This window comes from Mesoplodon densirostris, chromosome 10 (assembly GCF_025265405.1).
Source record: "Mesoplodon densirostris isolate mMesDen1 chromosome 10, mMesDen1 primary haplotype, whole genome shotgun sequence".
Classification (NCBI taxonomy): Eukaryota; Metazoa; Chordata; class Mammalia; order Artiodactyla; family Ziphiidae; genus Mesoplodon; species Mesoplodon densirostris.
Window position 1 is genome coordinate 61,993,607 of NC_082670.1, and position 20,882 is coordinate 62,014,488.

The following is a 20,882-nucleotide window of genomic DNA, read 5'->3' on the forward strand; positions in this document are numbered from 1 at the left end:
GCCCTCCGTCCCGCTGGAGAGAAGGACCTGAGACTATTCACAGGTCTCCAGGGAATAGGGGGTCCCGGGGAACAGGGATATAGGGTCATTTCACCCTGTTTTTTTCTAAGGCTATTGAGAAGCTGATCTTTTGGTTTTGACCACTGACAACTAATCTCTTCCTGGTCTTGTTTCAGGTTTTTATTTTGATGTAATGGAGATCACCCCTGAAATTATTGGGCGTCGTAGGTTTACTGCAGAAAACCATGAGGTACGTGTGTTATTGGTATTGGAGCTACAATGGCTCCATTTTTGACTATTTAACAAATGCCTATCAAATTATGCTAGTTTTAGGGACCTCATTCATTTACTCAGCCATTGATAAAACAAGTATTTAAAATTTTTTTCTTTAAATTGAAATATTGTTGATTTACAATATTGTGTTAGCTTCAGATGTACAGCAAAATGATTCAGTTTTTTTCGGATTATATTCCATCATAAATTATTACAAGATATTGAATATAATTTCCTGTGCTACACTGTAAATCCTTGTTGCTTATCTATTTTATGTATAGTAAGTAGTTTGTATCTAATCCCATACTCCTAATTTGCCACCACCCTCCCCCACCAGTAACCATTAGTTTGTTTTCTATGTCTGAAAGTCTGTTTCTGTTTTGTATATAGATTCATTTGTATTATTAGATTCCTCATATAAATGATATCATATGATATTTATCTTTCTCTGACTTACTTCACTAAGTATACCACTCTCTAGGTCCATCCATGTTGCTGCAAATGGCAACATTTCATTCTTTTTTATGGCTAATACTCCGTTGTATATGGACTTACCTGGGTCCAGTGGTTAAGACTCTTGGCTTCCAATGCAGTTGTGCATGGGTTCGATCCTTGGTTGGGGAATAAGATCCCATATGCCGTGTGGCGTGGCCAAAAGATATTTTTAAAAATATATATTCTGTTGTTTATATACCATATCTTCTTAAGCCAGTCATCTGCTGATGGGCACTTGGGTTGTTTCCATGTCTTGGCTATTGTAAATAATGCTGCTGTGAACGTTGGGGCTGCACGTATTTTTTCCAATTAGAGTTTTCCCTGATATATGCCCAGGAGTGGGATTGCTGGATCATATGCTAGCTCTATTTTTAGTTTTTTAAGGACCCTCCATACTGTTCTTCATAGTGGCTGCACCAATTTACATTCCCAGCAACAGTAGGAGGATTCCCTTTTCTCCACACCCTCTCTAGCATTTATTATTTGTTGACCTTTTGATGAAGGCCATTCTGACTGGTGTGATAATTAGTGATGTTGAGCATCTTTTCATGTGTCTGTTGGCCATTTGTATGTATTCTTTGGAAAAATGCCTATTTAGGTCTTCTACCCATTTTTTGATTGGGTGTTTGTTTTTTCAGTATTGAGTTGTATGAGCTGTTTGTATATTTTGGATATTAACCTCTTGTCGGTCTCATCATCTGTAAATATTTTCTCCCAGTCACAGGTTGTCTTTTCATTTTGTTGATGGTTTTCTGTGCTGTGCAAAAGCTTTTAAGTTTGATTAGATCCCCTTTGTTTATTTTTGCTTTTATTTCTTTTGCCTTGGGAGACCGAGCTGAGAAAACATTGGTATGATTTATGTCAGAGAATATTTTGCCTATGTTCTCTTCTAGGAGTTTTATGGTGTCATGTCTTATATTTAGGTCTGTAAGCCATTTTGAGTTTATTTTTGTGTATGGTGCGAGGCAGTGTTCTAACTTCATTGATTTACACATGGCTGTCTAGTTTTCCCAACACCACTTGTTGAAGAGACTATCTTTTCTCCATTGTATATTCTTGCCTCATTTGTCATGGGTTAATTTACTGTAGGTGCATGGGTTTATTTCTGGGCTCTCTATTCTGTTCCATTGATCTATATGTCTGTTTTTGTGCCAATACCATGCTCTTTTACTGTAGCTTTGTAGTATAGTCTGAAGTCCAGAAGGGTTATGCTTCCACCCTTGTTCTTTTTCCTCAAAATTGCTTTGGCAATTTTGGGTGTTTTGTGGTTCCATAGAAATTTTAAGACTGTTCTAGTTTTGTGAAAAGATGTTATGGGTATTTTGATAGGGATTGCATTAAATCTGTAGATTGCTTTGGGTAGTATGGCCATTTTAACAATATTAATTCTTCTAATCCAAAAGCGTGGGATATCTTTCCATTTCTTTGAATCATCTTCGGTTTCCTTTAGTAATGTTTTATAGTTCTCAGCATATAGGTCTTTAAGCTCCTTGGTTAAATTTATTCTTAGATTCTATTTTTTATGCCATTTTAAATGGGATTGTTTGTTTACTTTCTCTTTCTGATATTTCATTATTAGTGTAGCAGATTTCTATGTATTAATCTTGTATCCTGAGACTTCCCTGGTGGTCCAGTGGCTAAGACTCCTTGCTCCCAATGCAGGGGGCCCAGGTTTGATCCCTGGTCAGGGAACTAGATTCCACATGTCGCAACTAAAGATCCTGCACGCAGCAATGAATATCATGTGTGCTGCACCTAAGACCTGGTATAGCCAAAAAAAAAAACCCCAAAAACAAACAAACTTGTATCCTCCTACCATGCTGAATTCATTTATTAGTTCTAATAGTTTTTGTGTGGAGACTTTAGGGTTCTCTATATAAAGTATCATGTCATCTGCAAATAGTGACAGTTTTACCTCTTCCCTTCCAGTTTTATTTCTTTTTCTTGTCCGATTGCTGTGGCTAGGACTTCCAATACTATGTTGAATAGAAGTAGTGAGAGTGGGCATCCTTATTTTGTTCCTGAATTTAGTGGGAAGGCTTTCACCTTTTCACTGTTGAGTATTATGTTGACAGTGGGTTTGTCATAATAAAACAATACTTTTGATGTGCTAGGGTGCGCTCTAGATGCTGGGGCATCAGCAAGGTATAAGACAGATGCTGTACTTTCTCACAAAGAGGAGTGTGGAACACCTAAGGGTTCTCCCTGAGCTAACGTGTGCTCCCACTGATTGTCATTAAGCATCTTGGAGCCTGTTTCCTTGGTGAGCCTTATCCTACACCTCCCATCTCCAGATGATGAATTTCCTCCTGATTGAAAGAGCATCTGGCACAGGAGACACTAACATTTGCTGACGTTTATTGAGCACAGTTTAGTTCCAGGCACTATGTATGTGGGTTTCTTTATTTTCCTCATTTACCTCTCAAAGCAACTCTGTGAATTAGGTATTTTCATCCCCTTTACAGATGGAGAAACTGAATATCTCACCCAAGGCACCAGGGCCTAGGTGGTGGAGGCGGTCAAACCCAGTCCTTTCTGGCCCTAAAGCCAGTATTTTATTTGCCCTCCACCACGCGACCTTTCCCAGGAGGGATTTGGTTGATACTCGCTGCTTGGAATTGACTTTTCTATGAGATGTTTACCAGAGTCATCACCACATTGTGGATTGGACCTGAGAGACTTTTCTGACCCTAAAAGGTGTCTGGGGAATTTCAGTAAGTCACTCTGTCTAATAAGTGTAACAGAGTTGGTGTTGGATTATATGCCGATGATGGCATTACATATTGTATTGTAGATGGAAAGCTTTGTCTAAAGTATAGGGAGTTCATCTCAGTCTTCTGGTGGGGGTCAGTTTGGTTTCTGTTGCTCGTAGAAAGAAGACATGCCTGTTCTCTTTTGTGTAAATCTGTCTGGGTTTATCAAGAAGGGAGTTTTCTTCATTCATTTCTTCAATCAACAGATATGTATGATTGGTGCAAACAAGACAAACAGGGTCCCTGCTCCACAGAGCCCAGTGTCTAGGAGGATGTAAACAGGTAAACGAACAAACACACGATTACGGTGTGTGATGTGGCTCAGACAGGAAGGAACAAAGCGACGTAGGGGAAAGCAGGGCGTGTGCCAGGGACTTGCCTTGGATAGGGTGACCAGGTGGGCCTTCCTGAGGAGGTGGCCTTTAGGTGCAGACTTGAAGGATGAGAGGGATCCCACATGGGAAGCTTGGGTGGAGTCCTGGCAGAGGGAGAAGTTTAGGAACTGAAAGTAGGTGAGTTGGGTTGGAGCAGTTCCTGAGGGAGGGAGCGGTGTGTCAGTCACTGGTCTCAGGGGCTGGGGAGCAGGGTGAGACTGGAGTTGGTGCCATTCAGCTTTAGCTGGAAGGGCAAAGGGTGTGCCACAGTGGTGGGTTCTCAGCACAGGCTCTCCCTTCCTGAGCATCAGCTACATTGACCAGGCTCTGCTGTCTGCTTTTTAACAACCCTGAAACATAGGTGCTCCCATTACCTCAGTTCTGTTAAGAAAGAAGATGAGAGACTCAAGAGGGAGGAGGTATGGGGATATATGTATATGTATAACTGATTCACTTTGTTATAAAGCAGAAACTAACACACCATTGTAAACAATTATAGTCCGATAAAGATGTTAAAAAAAAAAGAAAGAAAATGAGGCTCAGTAAGATTTACATTAACTTATTCAAGGTCATAGAGCTGAATGGCAGAGGCAGAACTGGACCCCTCGGCAGCCTGAAACTGAGCTCTCCCATCCTCTGACTCCCCAAAACAATACACGCGTGAGGCCGTGAGCACGTGTGTGTGCGTGTGAGTGTGTGACAAGTTAGTGGTTCAAGAGCACAACTATGGGTGAGCTCCAGTGGAGGCCTGAGTCATGAGCTCTGAATCTGGGCTACTGTTAAAAACACACCACACACACGCATACACCACATACATACACACCACACACAGACACACACATACACACACACACACAGTGAGTGAACAATGAGAGTTCTTCACTCTGCCCACTTTTTCCTGGAATCAGGTCTCAGCATTCCCCTGGGACGTGGAGATTCGAGCACTGATCGAAGGACAGTTCATGGCCAAGAAGATTCATGCCGAGGGCCTGGGCTATCGAGTCAGTAAGTGAGCTGCTGGCGGGCTGTGTTCTGGGGTGGGCGCTAAGGGTTCTGCTTATACCCTGAGGTGCTTGAGACCCTTCCTGGCCTTCAGGCCAGGCCTAGTGGACACTGTCTGTTAAGGCTCCATTACAAGGGCCTTGTTCGTGCAGGAGGGACATGGAGCCTGGCTCCTGGTGGTGGGGTGAGAAAGCGATCAACTGGCACTGTGGACAGGCATAGACTAGGAGGCAGGTTGTTCCTGCATCTCTGCTCCATCCCCAGGAGCTTCACCTCCTTGGCCAGGAGCTATAGGACTTGGGAGGGAGATCTTTCTGTAACCCTAAGCTCCAACCTGCAGACTAAATGTCCTAAGCTCTGGATCCCGAGGACACGGGCAATGCAGGTGGGAAAGGTCTGGGCTGGGGCCATCACTGGACCTTCACCTTCTAGCCTGGGCAGGCCCCATCTGCCTGTGGGGCACAGCTCTGGGCATTTCAGCTTGAACAGGGAAGAGGGGGGATGTAGAGCCACTGTCAGAACTGAGAGACCTGCAATGGGGAGGGCAGAGCCAGGGCCAGGGGAGGCCCACGGGGAAGAAAGGGACTTCTGAGAACGTGAGCTGTGGAGTGTGGGCAGCTTTAGGAGGTCAGCAAGTTCCTCTTTTGGATGGCGCTGCAGTGGTCTGACGGGGGGCAGGGGGCGCGTCTGAAGGAGGTTGGACCCGCCGACCAGAGAGTCCAGGTTTCCAAGATGTATTGTCCCTCTGGGCCAGCCGTGGTCAAGAGAAGGTAGAAAACTCCTGAATCCTCTTAGCTTGAAGGCCTCCTCATGATACTTTTACGGACAATCCTATGTAGTATATGTTGTATGCCTTTGAACCAAATAAGTAAAAGGATACTTCAGAAATAAGCACTAGGTAAACCTTTTTGAAAACGTGTTAGGCAGCATCTACTGAAGGTGCATGCGCGTCCACCCAGCAGCTTCACTTCCCGGTGGATGCGAGACAGAGGTGTGGACATGTGTTCACTAAGGACGTGCAGGAGGACACTGCCGGTGGCCCTGTACTTAGCACCCCATACTGGAAACAACACAGTGCCCATCGATGGTAAGATAGATGCCTTGTGGGGTATTCAGGTGACATGATCCTACACAGAAATGAAAATGAACCAGCCTTAGCCACGCGCAACAAAATGGATGAATCTTACAAATGAAGACGCTGAGCAAAAGAAGCCAAACCCAAAATACGCGTGGCAGATTCCGTGGACATCACATTCAAAAGCAGACAAAACTATCTGCTGTTGTTGGAAGTCTGGATCGTTAGTAGTTACCTTTCGGGGGGCATGGAGGGCCTCTGGGGTGCTGGGTGAGGCTCTATTTCTTAGGTTACACAGGTGTGTTTAGTTGTGAAAATGTGTCAAGCTGTCAGCTTATGGTATGTATGTACATTTGTTAGGATGTATGTTATAGTTCAACAAAATTTTTTAAATAGAATGAACTTTATAAACAGTCCCACTCCTCTCCATCCCCCCACCCAGAGTGTAAAAAGAAGTTCCCCAAAGGTCTCCAAAGGCTTCCAAGGTCCCTGAGAAGTGAGCCCAGGTGAGCAGGGCAGAGATGGTGCTGAGGTGTGCGTGAATGACTGGCAGGAAGGGTTTTCCGGTCGTCAGGAGCGGGTACTTTGGGCGGCTGGGGGGCTGTCTCCACCTGCCCAGTGTGAGGGGAGAGGCAGTGAGGGCGGAGGGGCCCTCCTGGGCTCCAGGGGGCTAGTGTGATCACGTCATTGTTCCCAGCCTCTGAAGCGATTCTTGTGCAAAACAGCATAAGGTTACTTATCCTCTTAGCAAGCTTAAGGGCCGAATCAAACCTGTCCTGCCAGCTCTGCTGGGTTCCTCTCAAACAAGATCACATGAATGAATGCGCTTGAACCTAAAAGGACAAAAGGGCTGCACGAACTGTAGGCATCATGCCTACAGTGGCTGCATGGCTTGTGGCATCGTGGGATCTTTTTGTAAAAAAATAAATTTATTTATTTATTTTTGGCTGCGTTGGGTCTTCGTTGCTGCACGCGGGCTTTCTCTAGTTGCGGTGAGCAGGGGCTACTCTTCGTTGCAGTGCACAGGCTTCTCACTGCGGTGGCTTCTTGTTGCAGAGCATGGACTCTAGGTGCACGGTCTTCGGTAGTTGTGGTACGCGGGCTCAGTAGTTGTGGCTCGTGGGCTCTAGAGTGCAGGCTCAGTAGTTGTGGCTCATGGGCTTAGTTGCTCCACGGCATGTGAGATCTTCCTGGACCAGGGCCCGAATCCATGTCCCTTGCATTGGCAGGAGGATTCTTAACCACTGCGCCACCAGGGAAGTCTGGGATCACGGGATCTTAGTTCCCTGACCAGGGATTGAACCCCGGGTCCTGTCAGTGAAAGCGCAGAGTCCTAACCACTGGACTGCCGGGGAATTCCCTAGAGTTTCATTCCTGAACTGTCATAATCTCGTTTTAATAACATCTAAGAAGAATAAAAAGACATTTGAAGTAAGACTGATGATCATGATAATAATAGCTGCCAACATTTATTGAGCACGTACTGTGTGCCCAGCCTGGTTCCTGAGCACATTATGTTTATTAACAACAGTGTCTCTGGGGTGGGTACCAGTATTACTCCTGCTTCACAAAGTAGGAGACCAAGACTCAGAGTGTTACATCACCTCAGAGCTTCTGAACCAAGCCAGTCTGGTTCCAGACTCTGGGTTCTGAACCACAGGGTTACCTCTGCTTTCTTTAAGGAATGATCACTTTCTTGATGTTTGGGCACCGTGAGACATATACACCCAGCTGGGCGGGGCTAAAGCCATCGTCCCTTTTCAGCTTATATTTCGATGTATATTTCATTTTGTTTAGGTTAACTTATAAGAGCAGAAAAACCTTATAATAGCAAGTTTGGAAAATGAAGGAGAGAAAACTACCTATAATCCCATCCCCTCTCCCCAACCACTCCTGCCATCTAGGACCGTTTTCTTCCAGTCTCCCTTATGAGTTTATTTTTTATAAAACCAGAGTCCTATTCCCTTGGTACCTACAAAGAGTGTACCTACCTAAAAGTGTGTCAAAGTCTTCATGGTGCTTTACATCATGCCCAGCTGACTTTTCTTGCAGTCGTGAATGGAGCATGTTTTGATTTTCCGACATGGAATCACACTGGAACATCTTCCCATGTCCTGGATTGTCTCCTTAGCCGCTGACATTCCTTCCCCTTTTCCCAGCCCAGGTACTCGCTCTTTTTAAAAAAAATTAATTTATTAATTTATGTATTTTTGACTGCGTTGGGTCTTTGTTGCTGCGTGCAGGCTTTCTCTAGTTGCGGCGAGCGGGGGCTACTCTTCATTGCGGTGCACGGGCTTCTCATTGTGGTGGCTTCTCTTGTTGCAGAGCACGGGCTCTAAGCACGTGGGCTTCAGTAGTTGTGGTTCACAGGCATTAGCGTGCAGGCTTAGTAGTTGTGGCCCACGGGCTTAGTTGCTCCGCAGCATGTGGGATCTTCCTGGACCAGGGCTCGAACCCATGTCCCCTGCATTGGCAGGTGGATTCTTAAACACTGCACCACCAGGGAAGTCCCCGGGTACTCTCTTAATGGCTGAGGGTGAAGATGGGGGAGGCTGAGAAGTGGCAGCAGAGCCTTATAACATTTATTTGTTTTTAAATACCTGCATAATAAATGAATGCCTCTTCATTGTAAAAGAGTCCCGTGACACAGGAATATAGGGATCTAAGCACTATGAGATCACAGAGCTCTCTGTTTTTCTGCCCTGCCCCCAGCTTCTTCATCACCACTTACACGGTCCATGGGGGAGAGGTGGGGGTGAGGAGGACTAGCTCTGCCTTTGGGACGCCTCTCCCACAATGACACCACCTAATGCTTGGCCGGTTTTTCTGTCCTGGCAAAGTTTATGTGCCTCTGGAGGATCACTATGCCATCTGTCTTGTACTGCAGGTACAGCAAGTTAGCGCTTAAGGGCTCATCTCATTCTAGGATTTAATTTATTTATACTTCTTTGCATTTACAACTTTTTTTTTTTGGCCACGTGGCATGCGGGATCCCCAGTTGACCAGGGATCGAACATGTGCCCCCTATAGTGGAAGCGCGGAGTCTTAACCACTGGACCGCCAGGGAAGTCCCTGCATTTACAACTTTTTGATAGCGTTAAATAAAAATATGTTTTTGTTTGTTTATTCAGCATTCTCTCCTTGTCACAGCACAGGGGATGTTCTTTCTTGACCATCTCCATTTTAACCCGAAGTGGAACTATATGTCTTTTACTAGACTGTGGTTTATTATTTTTTATTGTGAAAAATATGCAAACAGTAGAATATATACTTCATACAGCTAATTGTGAAACATATTAATAAATCAAACACCTGTTCACAGAGCACTCTGGTTAAGAAATAGAACATTGCCAGGACCTTAGAACCGTCCTGTGTACCCTCTTCAGTTGCATCCCCAAGAGGTGGATGAGGAAGCAGCCTCACAAGCAAATTTCATGTTGGACATGCATGGACAGAACCAGCTTTAGATCTCCTCCGCAGTCCTGTGTGATAAGCAAGAGGCATTGGCCTGACACTAGCTCTTTGTGGTAGAAGAACTCTGGAAAACAGCCTTTTCTGCCTTGGGGGAATTGTCACAGCCGTTTTTTGTTTTTTGTTTTCTTTTTTCCTTTCAGTGCCTAAGACAAAGATTTTGGCCACTGGAGGAGCATCTCACAACAGAGACATCTTGCAGGTAAGTGCCGGTAGCAAGCCCTGAGCTAGGGCCTCTTCCACGTCTAATACTTCTAAGAGCCAGACACTCAGCAGTAACACTGCCTCTGTTCCCACTCCTGCAGGGATGGCAGCTTACAGCTCATTCTTTCCCAGGAAGCCAGCTCTTTACAGCACACATGGCAGGCAGATTCTATCTTACGCTCAAGTGAAAACCACTGCCCTGTACAACTCCACTCTCTGATACCAGCACTGGCCTCTGGAGTCACACAGAAAGTGCCTGTCCTTCATGGCAAACCTTCTGACATCTGATGCCAATGTTCTTATCTTCCTCAAGGTTTCCCCCTTCCAATTTAAACATCTCTGATTTTCCCAGCCATTCCTCTTATAATACAGTTGCCAGGATTTGTCACTGTCTTTCTGGTCCTTCATTATGCTAGACATATATGACCCAAAGTAGAGTCAACCTGCAGATATCTGACAATCAAGCTGTTAGCCCCAAATCATGGGGCTGTTACTGTCTTATTGGGACTGAGAATTTTGGGGTATAGCCCGAGGCTGCCTTAGCTGTTGGAGTAACTGAATCAACTGTTGACTTGTACAATTGTATACCTGTCTTAGGTAAGATTCTCTAGAAGCAGAGCCTGCAATGGAAATTATTCTACGAGTGATTTGTTGGGAGAGTGCTCCCAGGAGAAAGGGAGTGAGGGATCCAGGTAGGGCAGGGGAAGGAGGATAGGCAAGGATGTGGTTTTGGTTGGAGTCAGCTTCAGCTCCATCCCATGGGGAGATACGGTCCATGAACTATGCCGCAGACTTGCTTCCACCCTGGGGTAAGAGGGCCAACTGGCTGTCGTGGGAAGAGATACGAATAACCTCCTGTGAGAGGCAGCCTCTGTTCAGTAAAGAGCAATTCTTTTGAGGAGGGGCAGCTGTGAGTCATTATCAGCCAACACTCACAGCATCTGGGTGAGGGTGCACACCGGTCCAGTAAGGGGATCCAGATGGGGCATCAACAACATCTCTTGTTAACTAAGACCCCCACGTCTTTTCCATGTGAGCCCCCCTTAGTACACATCCTCTATTCTAAATTTATGCAATTTATTTTTGGGACCTACATGGAAAACTTTATCTTTATTCCTATAAGACATGCATTTGTTAGCTTGGGTTTGTTTGGCCTTGTTAATATTAGTCTGAGACCTAGCCATCTCCACCTTGATGGTTTGTTGCTAAGCATACTTTCTAAATCTTCCTCCTCGTCTTTGATAAAATGGTTAAACAATGCAGGGACAACCCGGAGAGCTGTGGCCCTTCACTAGAGACTTCTCCCAGGCCACCCTGACCCTATTATCACCAGGGCGGCATGGCCAAGTGTACTTCCTTTAAGGCAGTAGAGGTGGAATGGAAGGTATCAGAAGACATATTAGAAAAGAGAGCCCAGAAAATGCATGTCTGTGTGCATGCTCCCTCTGAGGAATGACTCACCACAGTAAGAACTTCTGTCCTTTGCAGGTGCTGGCAGATGTGTTTGGCACCCCAGTGTATGTCATAGACACAGCCAACTCAGCCTGTGTGGGCTCTGCTTACCGAGCTTTCCATGGTAGGTCAATGGATGGCGCCAGATGCCTCTGGAAGCGGTTGGGGCACTGGCTGGGCTGAGGACAGTGGAAAGGGGAGATTGGGATGTTCCCAGTCTTTAGGGACATGGGAGGCTTGGGGTCTTTAGATTCACTTTTCTCCCCTCCCAGCAGGGGGGAACCAACCCAAAACCCTGTTCCTTTGTGCTTTACTTAAACTGGGAAAGAGAGGCAGGGTCCTAACTAAATGAGGCCTGGTCAGAGTCAGACTCAGCCCAGGGACATTGGTTGAGGGCACTTGGGCATGGGTCTGGACAGCTGGTGGGCAGGAAGGGGTAGATAAAGTCCAGAGCCATCTTTTCAACAAGAGCAGAAGTTGAGACAAAGGCGGAGGCTTCAGAGCCAAGCAGTCCAGGACCCTGGACAGCTCCTTGGGGGTAGTGGGGAACCAAGGCTCTGATGGAGGCCTCCCTGAAACTGCGGGAGCGGCACAGGCCCACGAGGGCGTTCTTCCACCCATGTGGTCGACTTGCCCTGTCCTCTGCCTGCTCAGGCCACTCCTCCGGCCACCCATGTAACTCAAGGGCTTTGTCCTTTCCCTCTAGCGGTTGCATTCTTCACACATTTATCCTTAACTTTTTAACACACCTATTTAAACTTGTATGTTTTCTTTCAACATTGAGAATTAATCAGGGACCATAGCCTTCTCTTAATAATTAAACTCCTACTCTTTCATTCCCCTCCCTCTCCACCCTATCCACCTTGCCCTACCTTGTGCCACCGCCTGTATCAAGATCATTGGGCAATTTCTTTCTTTCTTTCTTTCTTTTTTTCTTACGGCTTGTGGGATCTCAGTTCTCTGACCAGGGATTGAACCCAGGCCACAGCAGTGAAAGCATGGAGTCCTAACCACTAGGACACCAGGGAACGGGCAGTTTATTTCTAGGCTGTTATGTTTTTAATCAAACTTTACAACATGTTGGCTTTTATTTGCACTTACGTATGAGTTTGTCTTTTTTTTTTTTTTTTGACTCTCTGCTGTTTCTTTTTCCTTCATTTCCATGCTAGTTTTGTTGGAATATACAGCCAGAATACATAATTAAGAGGAAATTCAGTAGGTGATAATTTTCTGAGGGCTTGCATGTCCAGCAAGGGCTTGGTTTCACCCTCCCAAAGAACGCTACCTTGGCTGGACAAAGGACTCTAAAATATTTTCCTCGGGACTTTGAAAACACCATTCCATAAGCTTCCAGCCTTCAGCGTTGCCCATGAGGAGTCTGGGGTTTACTTTATACTCCTCCTTTTGCCGAAGCAGAAAAGGAACTACCGTTTGGGGCCTCTGCTGCTGTGCTGTGCTGTGTTTCTTTCTTATTTTTCCTTTTCCATGCCTATTTAGTTGTTAGACATTACCTGGAGGTACTGCCCTGCTGTGCCCTCCAAAACTAAAACCCGAGCTAGGTCCTAGCACACCAGTTCCCACTTTTTTTTTTTTTTTTTTTTTTTTTTTTTGCGGTATGCGGGCCTCTCACTGTTGTGGCCTCTCCCGTTGCGGAGCACAGGCTCCGGATGCGCAGGCCCAGCGGCCATGGCTCACGGGCCCAGCCGCTCCGCGGCATATGGCATCCTCCCAGACCGGGGCACGAACCCGTATCCCCTGCATCGGCAGGCGGACTCTTAACCACTGCGCCACCAGGGAGGCCCACCAGTTCCCACTTTATGTGGACATCCATTCTCTCCAGCTGGGTCCAGGGATGAAAGCCAGTCATGCAAAGCCAGTCTGTGAGTGAGTAGAGGGGGACAGGAGTCTTTCAAGTAGTCTCTCTGGTGGCTACCCCACCCCTCTGTGTCCCCTCATCCACACAGCTCTGGGCTGGGATGTTCCAGCATTCTTCAGAGAGAAAACTGGGCCTCACATCTTCAGTGGGCCCTCCTCCCCTCTGGGTGGTCTCGAGTTTCCCTTCAGTCTGATACTTCTCCTTTAATTGCCTGGAAATCCCTTACTGTTTCCTGCCCACCTATGACAACCTTCTCTCTTTTCCAGCCCTGCCACTCTTTGGCTTGGTGGGCATTTATTGAGTGCCTCCTGTATGCGGGCAGTGTGCCAGGCACCAGGGCTCCAGTGGAGACCCAGTCCTGGCCTCTGAGAGCTTCCGGCTCGAGAAGGGAGGGACCTTAAACAAATCTGTGGCAGAAGTAGTGAGATGTGCCCTGAGGAAAGCGGATGGTGCTGAGGGCTGGAAGAGATGTTCCTAGCGGCAGCTTTTCTGAGAAGAGAGAACATTCCACACAATGAAAAGGCTCTGAGCAGAAGGAATTGAGAGCAGTTGGGGTGGCTGGAATGCAGTGAGCGATGCGGAGAGTGGAGCCGCGTGAGGGAGGAGAGGCGGGCGGACCCTCCCCTCTGTCAGAGGTCAGAGGTTAGCTGCCTCCCGACATATGCTTCAGACAAAGAAGGCCCTGCTGAGAAGAGGCCTGCACTTGAAACTTTTCTTCTCTTTCTCTCTTTTTTTTAAAGATGGTTTTATGGAGGCCCAATTTATATAACATAAAAATCACCCATACTTAAGCATACAATTCAGTGATTTTTAGTTAACTTTACTGAGTTGTACAACCATCACCATAATCCAGTTTTAGAACATTTTATCACTACAGAGATAAAATGCTATTTCCGGGTAACGCCTTCATTTGCAACATGCACTGACATGAAATGAGCTTTCCCTTCTAGGCCTTGCAGCTGGAACAGATGTGCCCTTTTCAGAGGTTGTGAAGTTAGCCCCAAATCCCAGATTAGCTGCTGCCCCAACCCCGGGAGCGTCTCAGGTAAGAGACCATCAAGTTCATTTGTGGCGTTTGCATCGTGAAAATCAACTACGTTCTTTTTTCCAAAAGGTAAGTTTTTCTTTATCACCTACATTATAGCTGATGTGCTCAACTAAAGGGGAAAATCTACTTTTTTTTTTAATTGTCAAGGAAACAGAGCAAAAGAAGACAGGTTGTCTCTGAGGTTCAGAGATACGGCTGATCTTATAGCCCCAGGGATCCGATGGCTCACTGCATCTTCCTTGCTCAGATGCCTTGGGGTGCGCCCTTCTAATTCACAGGGTTACAGAGGCCACTGAAAGACTCTGTCACTTAAGCATAAGACGTGCTGGGTTTCTACCGTTCAGATCTGAAATCTGGATCCAAGACAACTGTGTGGTCACTCAGTCAAAGGGAAGGCAGACCCCACTTGTTACAGGTTGGGTTCCCTGGAAAGCAGACCCTGAGTTGTTGATTAGGATGCAGGAGATTTATTAGGGGGCACTCTTGGGATCTGCATCTGTTGAAGGAAACAGGAAGAGGCAGGGCTGGGCAGAGGCAGGAAGTGAGCTGCAGGGCGATCTCAGTGGAGCCCTCAGTCAATCCTACAGGAAGTTCTGAAGCTGGGATGACTCTTTCGAGTTTTACCCAGTTGTGGTGAGGGGGATGGGCCTTTATACCCCATGTCAATCAGTTATTGCATGCAGGCCACCCCAGGATGGGGTAAGGCATCTCTCTATAGCCAGAGCAATCCACAAAGGAGGCTGTCAGCTGAGGGCTGAGAGAATAAGTTCTCTGTTCCTGCAGGGCAATCCGGGTGGTATGCCATAGCATCCATTTCACCACCCTTCCTGTTTGCAGAAGGTTCTTGCAGTCCAGGAGCAGGGGGTGACACAGACAGAGGGCTTTATTACTCACAGTACAGCAGGCAGCATAAGCTTCATGTTTGCATCAGTTTTTCTTGGCCCTGAAGTGCCATCGGGCGGTGTGGAGTGGACCCAGGTGGATACTGTGCACACACTGTGTCTGTGTCACAAATGAGGGACCCTGCTCATTATAAAGGAGCTGTGAGCAAACCTGTCCAAAGGAGACATCTTTATCATCCTGGTCAGCAAACAAATTTTCCCTCTCCCTATCTTCCAAGGCTGTTTGCTATACAGACACCCTTGAAAAGATAGTCTGGAACAAAAGCTGTCACAAGACATATAGAAACACCCTGGAGAATTGTCTCACAGCTTATCTTGGAAGCAGAAGCTCATGCTATCCAGGTGACTAGATAACCCACACACTTGGGTCTGCCCAGGCTTCTGTTACTTTCTGTTGTGTGCCCTTCTGTTTAAGAGGGAGTTCAATGAAGTAGAAAGATCCTACCTTGAGATAAAGGGCCTTTGGGTTCTGGTTCTTATTGTGCCTCTCCCTCTCTGTGTGACCTTCGCATGACCTTGAGCTGCACTCCTCATCTCTGAACCTCTGGTTCTTCATCTGGGAAGTGGGGACATCTGTCTGGCCTACTTTTAACCTGCTAATTGTGAGGGTTAAGGAGAATCCTTGCCTATCATGGCTTTATTTATTTATTTATTTTTTGGGCCACGCCTCGCGGCATGCGGGATCTTAATTAGCTCCCCAGCCAGGGATTGAACCTGCGACCCCTGCAGTGGAAGCTCGAAGTTTTAACCACGGGACAACCAGGGAAGTCCCTATCATGGGTTTACTATACAACAGGAAGTCTGACGGTGTTGCCGTGTTGGTTCATTGGTTCAACAGTGTCAGGGCTACTGGTGAGGTTTTCCGAAGTTCTCCAGATCAGCAGTGGACAGTGAGAACATCATGAGAGCCACATATGTCATTTAAATTTTCTAGTAGTCTCATTTTTGAAAAAAAAAAAGTAAAAATAAATAAGTGGCTAATTTTAATGTATTTAATTTAACCCAATATGTCCAAAATATTGTCATTTCAACATGTAATCAATAAGAAAAGTTGCTAATGTGATAGTTTACTTCTTTTTTTTGTTTTGGCTGAGATTTGAAATCTGGTGTGCATTTCCTACTGATAGCACCCATCACATTTCAAGCGCTCAGGACCTCATGTGGCTTGTGGCTACCATATTGGATAGTGCTGTACTAGGTATGCTCCACATGGCCACAGGATGTATGCAGCTTCTCCTAACATCACGTTCCCCCTCAACTGTATTCATACGCAGAAATCAGAGCGTGGCATTAGGCAAGGAGTCTCTCCTCACACACTCTTGCTTTTCAGGGAGAAACATACTGGTCTGTTCCCCTCAACTCCCCCAGGAGACTACCACTTGGTTATACTGGCAACCTTGGTTGTAAGAAAGGCTGAAGTGGAGTCTGGCTCTTTCATCCTCTCTAGAAGGAGGCCAGCAAGGAAGAAGGTAGTGAGGGTAAGCTTTAGGGCAACAAACAGCTGTAGCTGCCTCATTACAGGCGGCAGATACTCAGTGTGTGTGTACCGCCACTCTCCCTGGCTTGCCCATGACCAAAAGTCACTAATAGCTCATGGAACTCTTTACCATTAAACCCAAGTGTAACCTCGGAATCCTTCTCAACACCAGGTGGCAAGAAGTGACAGTCTGTGATTGTTGGCATAAGTGACTTATTTGAGGACTGGATTGTAAATACCTTGAGAGCAGGACAACATCCTGTTTGCTTTCTGTGGCACCTGTGTGCTCAAGTGGAAACTCAAAACAGTAACAGTGTTTTCCCTGTAGGCTCTACTGAATGTTACAATTTCCTCCTTGGAGAGAATGTCACAGCCCTCTTAGGTCTGAGTTCACAGGCAGAGCTGCTCCAACTGCACCAAGAGTAGGCCCTAGTTGCGTAATCAGTTACTAAAGGCCTTGACTTTGGAGCCAATTAAACCAAATTAAGAAGGAATGGGATTGGCATGACCTCCTGGTGGTATATGTGAGTCCCAAGGAAATCTGGGTCCCTTGGCCAGCCTTGTGTTGCTTGTCTGTAAGACCAGATGCGCTGACCTAAAGTGCAAGGCTTACAGAGCTACAGATGAAAACAGCTTTAAACAAAAAGAATGAAGAGGAAGAATGTGGGATTGTGTTCCTTTCTGGTCCTTTTTCCCTTGTTGGTTTTTTGGTTTTGGTTTTGGTTTTGGTTTTATTTTATTACATAGCACACTGTATATATAATTTTATAGCCTGCTTTAAAAATTCTATATTACAGTGTAAGTATTTATATTCTTTTCTTTTTCACAGTATACAATTTATTATATTATTTGTGTTTACATTGTCATAAATATTCATGTTTGACATCTTTACATGTTATATTATTACCATTTTTTAAAAACATTTCTTTACTACAAACTTTTACTATGCTAAGAATTTATATTCTTAAAGGTATACATAGTTTTTTTTTTTTTTTTGGTTTGCACATAGTCATTTATTTAACAGCTATTTATTAAGTTCTTACTGTGTGCCTAGCACTATGCTAAGCTCTAGGAATCCAAACACACCATCTCTTGTGTGTTTGGGATATAATGGGAGATAATGGCACATAAAAAAATAAATTCCTAATTGCTACAGACTGTTTGGGCTTCTCCAAAATTCATTTTTTAAAATTAATTTTTATTGGAGTATGGTTGCTTTACAATGTTGTGTTAGCCTCCACTGGGATTTTTTTAAATTAATTTAAAAAATTCATGAATTGAAATCTTTACCCCAAAAGTGATGGTATTAGGAGGTGGGAATTTATGAATGTGATTAGGTCATGAGGCTGGAGCACTCAGGATGGGATTAGTGTCATTACAAAAGAGACCCCAGAGAGATCTCTGGCCCTTTCCCCCATGTGAGGACACAACAAGAAGATGACTGTCTAGGAATCAGGCTCTCACCAGACAGAATCTACTGGCATCTCAATCTTGGACTTCCCAGCCTCCAAAAGTGTGATAAACAAGTTTCTGTTGTTCATAAGCTACTCAATCTATGGTATTTTTGTTATAGCACCCAGAATGGACTGACACTAATCATCATGCAATTTGCAGAGGTGCACAGGGACATACATGTTATTATTATTTATTTTATTTAATTTTTTTTTTGCGGTACGCGGGCCTCTCACTACTGCGGCCTCTCCCGCTGCGAAGCACAGGCTCCGGACGCGCAGGCCCAGTGGCCACGGCCCACGGGCCCAGCCGCTCCGCGGCACACGGGATCCTCCCGGACCAGGGCACGAACCCGCGTCCCCCGCACCGGCAGGCGGACTCCCAACCACTGCACCACCAGGGAAGCCCCATGTTATTTTTAATGACTGCATAATATTCTATCTGGCTAATGAACCATATTTTCTCGAGCATTTTCCATGTCTTAGGGCAGTTGCTTCTAGTTTTTCAATTATTATAATTAACCCTATGTGGGTAAAGGGTTAACAAAACCTTTCCCTATTCTGCATGAGAATTTGACTTTTGGTTAATGTTCTAGCTCTGCTTCCTTTGAGACTCAATAAAAGTGGAATGTCAACAGTGTTACCAGGCAACATTGCTATGTCAAAATGGCCTTGAGTTAGGAAACTGCATCTGGAATGGGAAAACATAAATACCTAAGGGGAAGTCATACTTAGGGCTCCCTGAGTGCAGTGACTTCTCACGGGCATGGCTCTTGTCTATGGAATTGTTAACAAGGGATACTCCTGTGGGGCGTGAGGTTTCAAAGCCAGGGTGGTTCTTGCACCTATAAGATGTGGATTTCATCTCCTTGCACCTGAGCTGTAACCTGGGGGGCAAGGAGGGAAGAAGGAAGGGAGGCAGAGATACCCTTTCCTGGACACCTGTGCAAACTGTTCATGGTCTCCTGCAGCCACTGTGCCAACATGCGTGTTTCTCCAGTATATCCTTTTGAGGGCCAAGGTGTGGCCCATGGTAGTCTTATGAGTCTGAACGTTTAGTGGTGTCTAAGAGGACGTTTGGTGGGCCTAGCACCCTACACTTAGGATTACTTCCTTAGGAGAGCTTTGCAGAAGTAGAATAACTAGGTCAAAAGCCATGGGCACTTTCAAGCCCCTTAATACAAATATAAAGTTGAATTGATTTACAAAAGGGTTGCACCACCAACTTCTACCAACTGTGCAATGAAACAGCCATTTCCAGGTACCTTCATCAGAATTTTTTAAAATTTTGTAGATTTGATAACAAAAACTGGTTTCTTGTCATAATTTGCATTTTTTAAAGATCTTAAACTATAGGTTTGAGAACTACTAGCATTTCCTCTTTTGTGAATTGACACTTCCTTTTTTCTGCCCAGCAAAAAATTTAAATTGCAAGTACATGGGATGTAGAATTTTTTAAATTGCAAGTTGCAAAGAGATGTAAGAGCACCTTCCCTTCGCCATCCTAAACTGCTCTTTCCACCCCTCCAGGTCTATGATGCCCTCCTCCAGCGGTATGCCATGCTTGAGCAGAGAATCCTGACCCAGACCCGGGGGCCTCCGGAGTGAATTCCACAGGCCCAGTCTCACTTATTCCACTTGGAGACGTGGCGTTGGACAGCAGGGAACCTCTTCCCTGTTCTAAGCAGCTCTGCCTGCCCACCTGACTCCTTGCGGTGCTCCAACCTGCCCAGGACCACCTTAAAGCCCACCTTAGCACATCCTCCTGAACACAGCTTGTGTCCCTGTGCCCTTGTGCCCAGGGCAGGAAAGCATCTCTCTTCCTGTCTTTTATCCCAGGAGGCAAGATAACACTGAGCCTGGGATATGTCCAATAAAAATTGTGACTTTTCCCCTTTTGGGACCTAAATCAGCAGAATGGGAGAGACAAAGCAAAATAAATAGATTCTTTCCTCTTTATTCACTAGTTTTCAGGATGATGAGTTGATTGCCAAGCATCCTCTAACAGCAACTAGATTTTTAGTATCAATAGGATACATTTAACATACTTTATATGTCTTAATCCATTGCAGTAATTATTTTTCTCCTTGTGTTCTTTCTGATAGCTATACTCTCCAACTTTTCTCCTACTTTCCTGCTCTATCATTCATTCTTTCTTCTTTACTGTTACTTCTGCTCTGTCTACTCCTTAATGATTGCTGGGCCCCAAATCTCTGTTCTCATTCCTCTCTCCCTCCAGTTTTGTCCTCTCTTGTTGGATGATTTCATCTAGCCTTGGGCTTCAACTGCTACTTATATACTAATAACACCCAGCTCTATGTTTCCAGCCAGAACTCTCCTTGGAGTCAGCCAGCATTCTCACAGGGGTACTTCAGACTCCACTTATCCTTTTTTTTTTTTAATTTTGAGTCATTTTTTAAAAATTTTATTTATTTTAATTTATTTATTTTTGGCTGCTTCGGGTCTTTGTTGCCACGCTTGAGCTTTCTCTAGTTGTGGAGAGTGGGGGCTACTCTTTGTTGTGGTGAGTGGGCTTCTCATTGCGGTGGCTTCTCTTCTTGTGGAGCACGGGCTCTAGGCACGCGGGCTTCAGTAGTTGTGGCACATGGGCTCAGGAGTTGTGGCTCACGGGCTCTAGAGTGCAAGCTCAGTAGTTGTGGTGCACGGGCTTAGTTGCTCTGTGGCATGTGGGATCTTCCCGGACCAGGGCTCAAACCCGTGTCCCCTGCATTGGCAGGCAGATTCTTAACCACTGTGCCACCAGGGAAGCCCCAGACTCTGCTTATCTTCCCTTGCCCTTCCCCAAACCTCCTCCTCCAGAGTTCCTGTTTCAGTGAATTGGTACCACCAACCATTCACTCATTCATTTATTCAGGAACCCAAGCCCAGAACTCAGATATCTGCTTTCCCACATCAAATCAGTCACCAAGTGATTTTTGTTCTTCCTTTGGTAACTCTTAAAGCAGTTCCTTTCTCTCCATTCCTCCCTGTTTTACTTTATTCCTTGCTCAAATTATTGCAGAAGCCTC

General features: G+C 45.6%; 1 protein-coding gene across 4 annotated transcripts in view; it reads left to right on the top strand.

Moving 5' to 3' along the window:
• The window catches only part of XYLB (xylulokinase), a 43,764-nt gene extending 23,711 nt beyond the window's left edge, over window positions 1-20,053 (top strand). Inside the window, exons 14-19 of one of the 4 annotated variants that reach the window (XM_060109650.1) lie at window positions 177-250; window positions 4,804-4,900; window positions 9,587-9,645; window positions 11,136-11,223; window positions 13,926-14,020; window positions 19,384-20,052. In XM_060109650.1, coding sequence (XP_059965633.1) covers window positions 177-250; window positions 4,804-4,900; window positions 9,587-9,645; window positions 11,136-11,223; window positions 13,926-14,020; window positions 19,384-19,461 — 491 coding nt within the window. In that variant the 3' untranslated portion in view covers window positions 19,462-20,052. Of the gene's footprint in view, window positions 1-176; window positions 251-3,233; window positions 3,483-3,727; window positions 3,804-4,803; window positions 4,901-9,586; window positions 9,646-11,135; window positions 11,224-13,925; window positions 14,021-19,383 lie in introns of those variants that run through there. The other 3 variants (XM_060109651.1, XR_009533549.1, XR_009533550.1) reach the window with 3 other exon arrangements.
• Window positions 20,054-20,882: the final 829 nt, after the last annotated feature.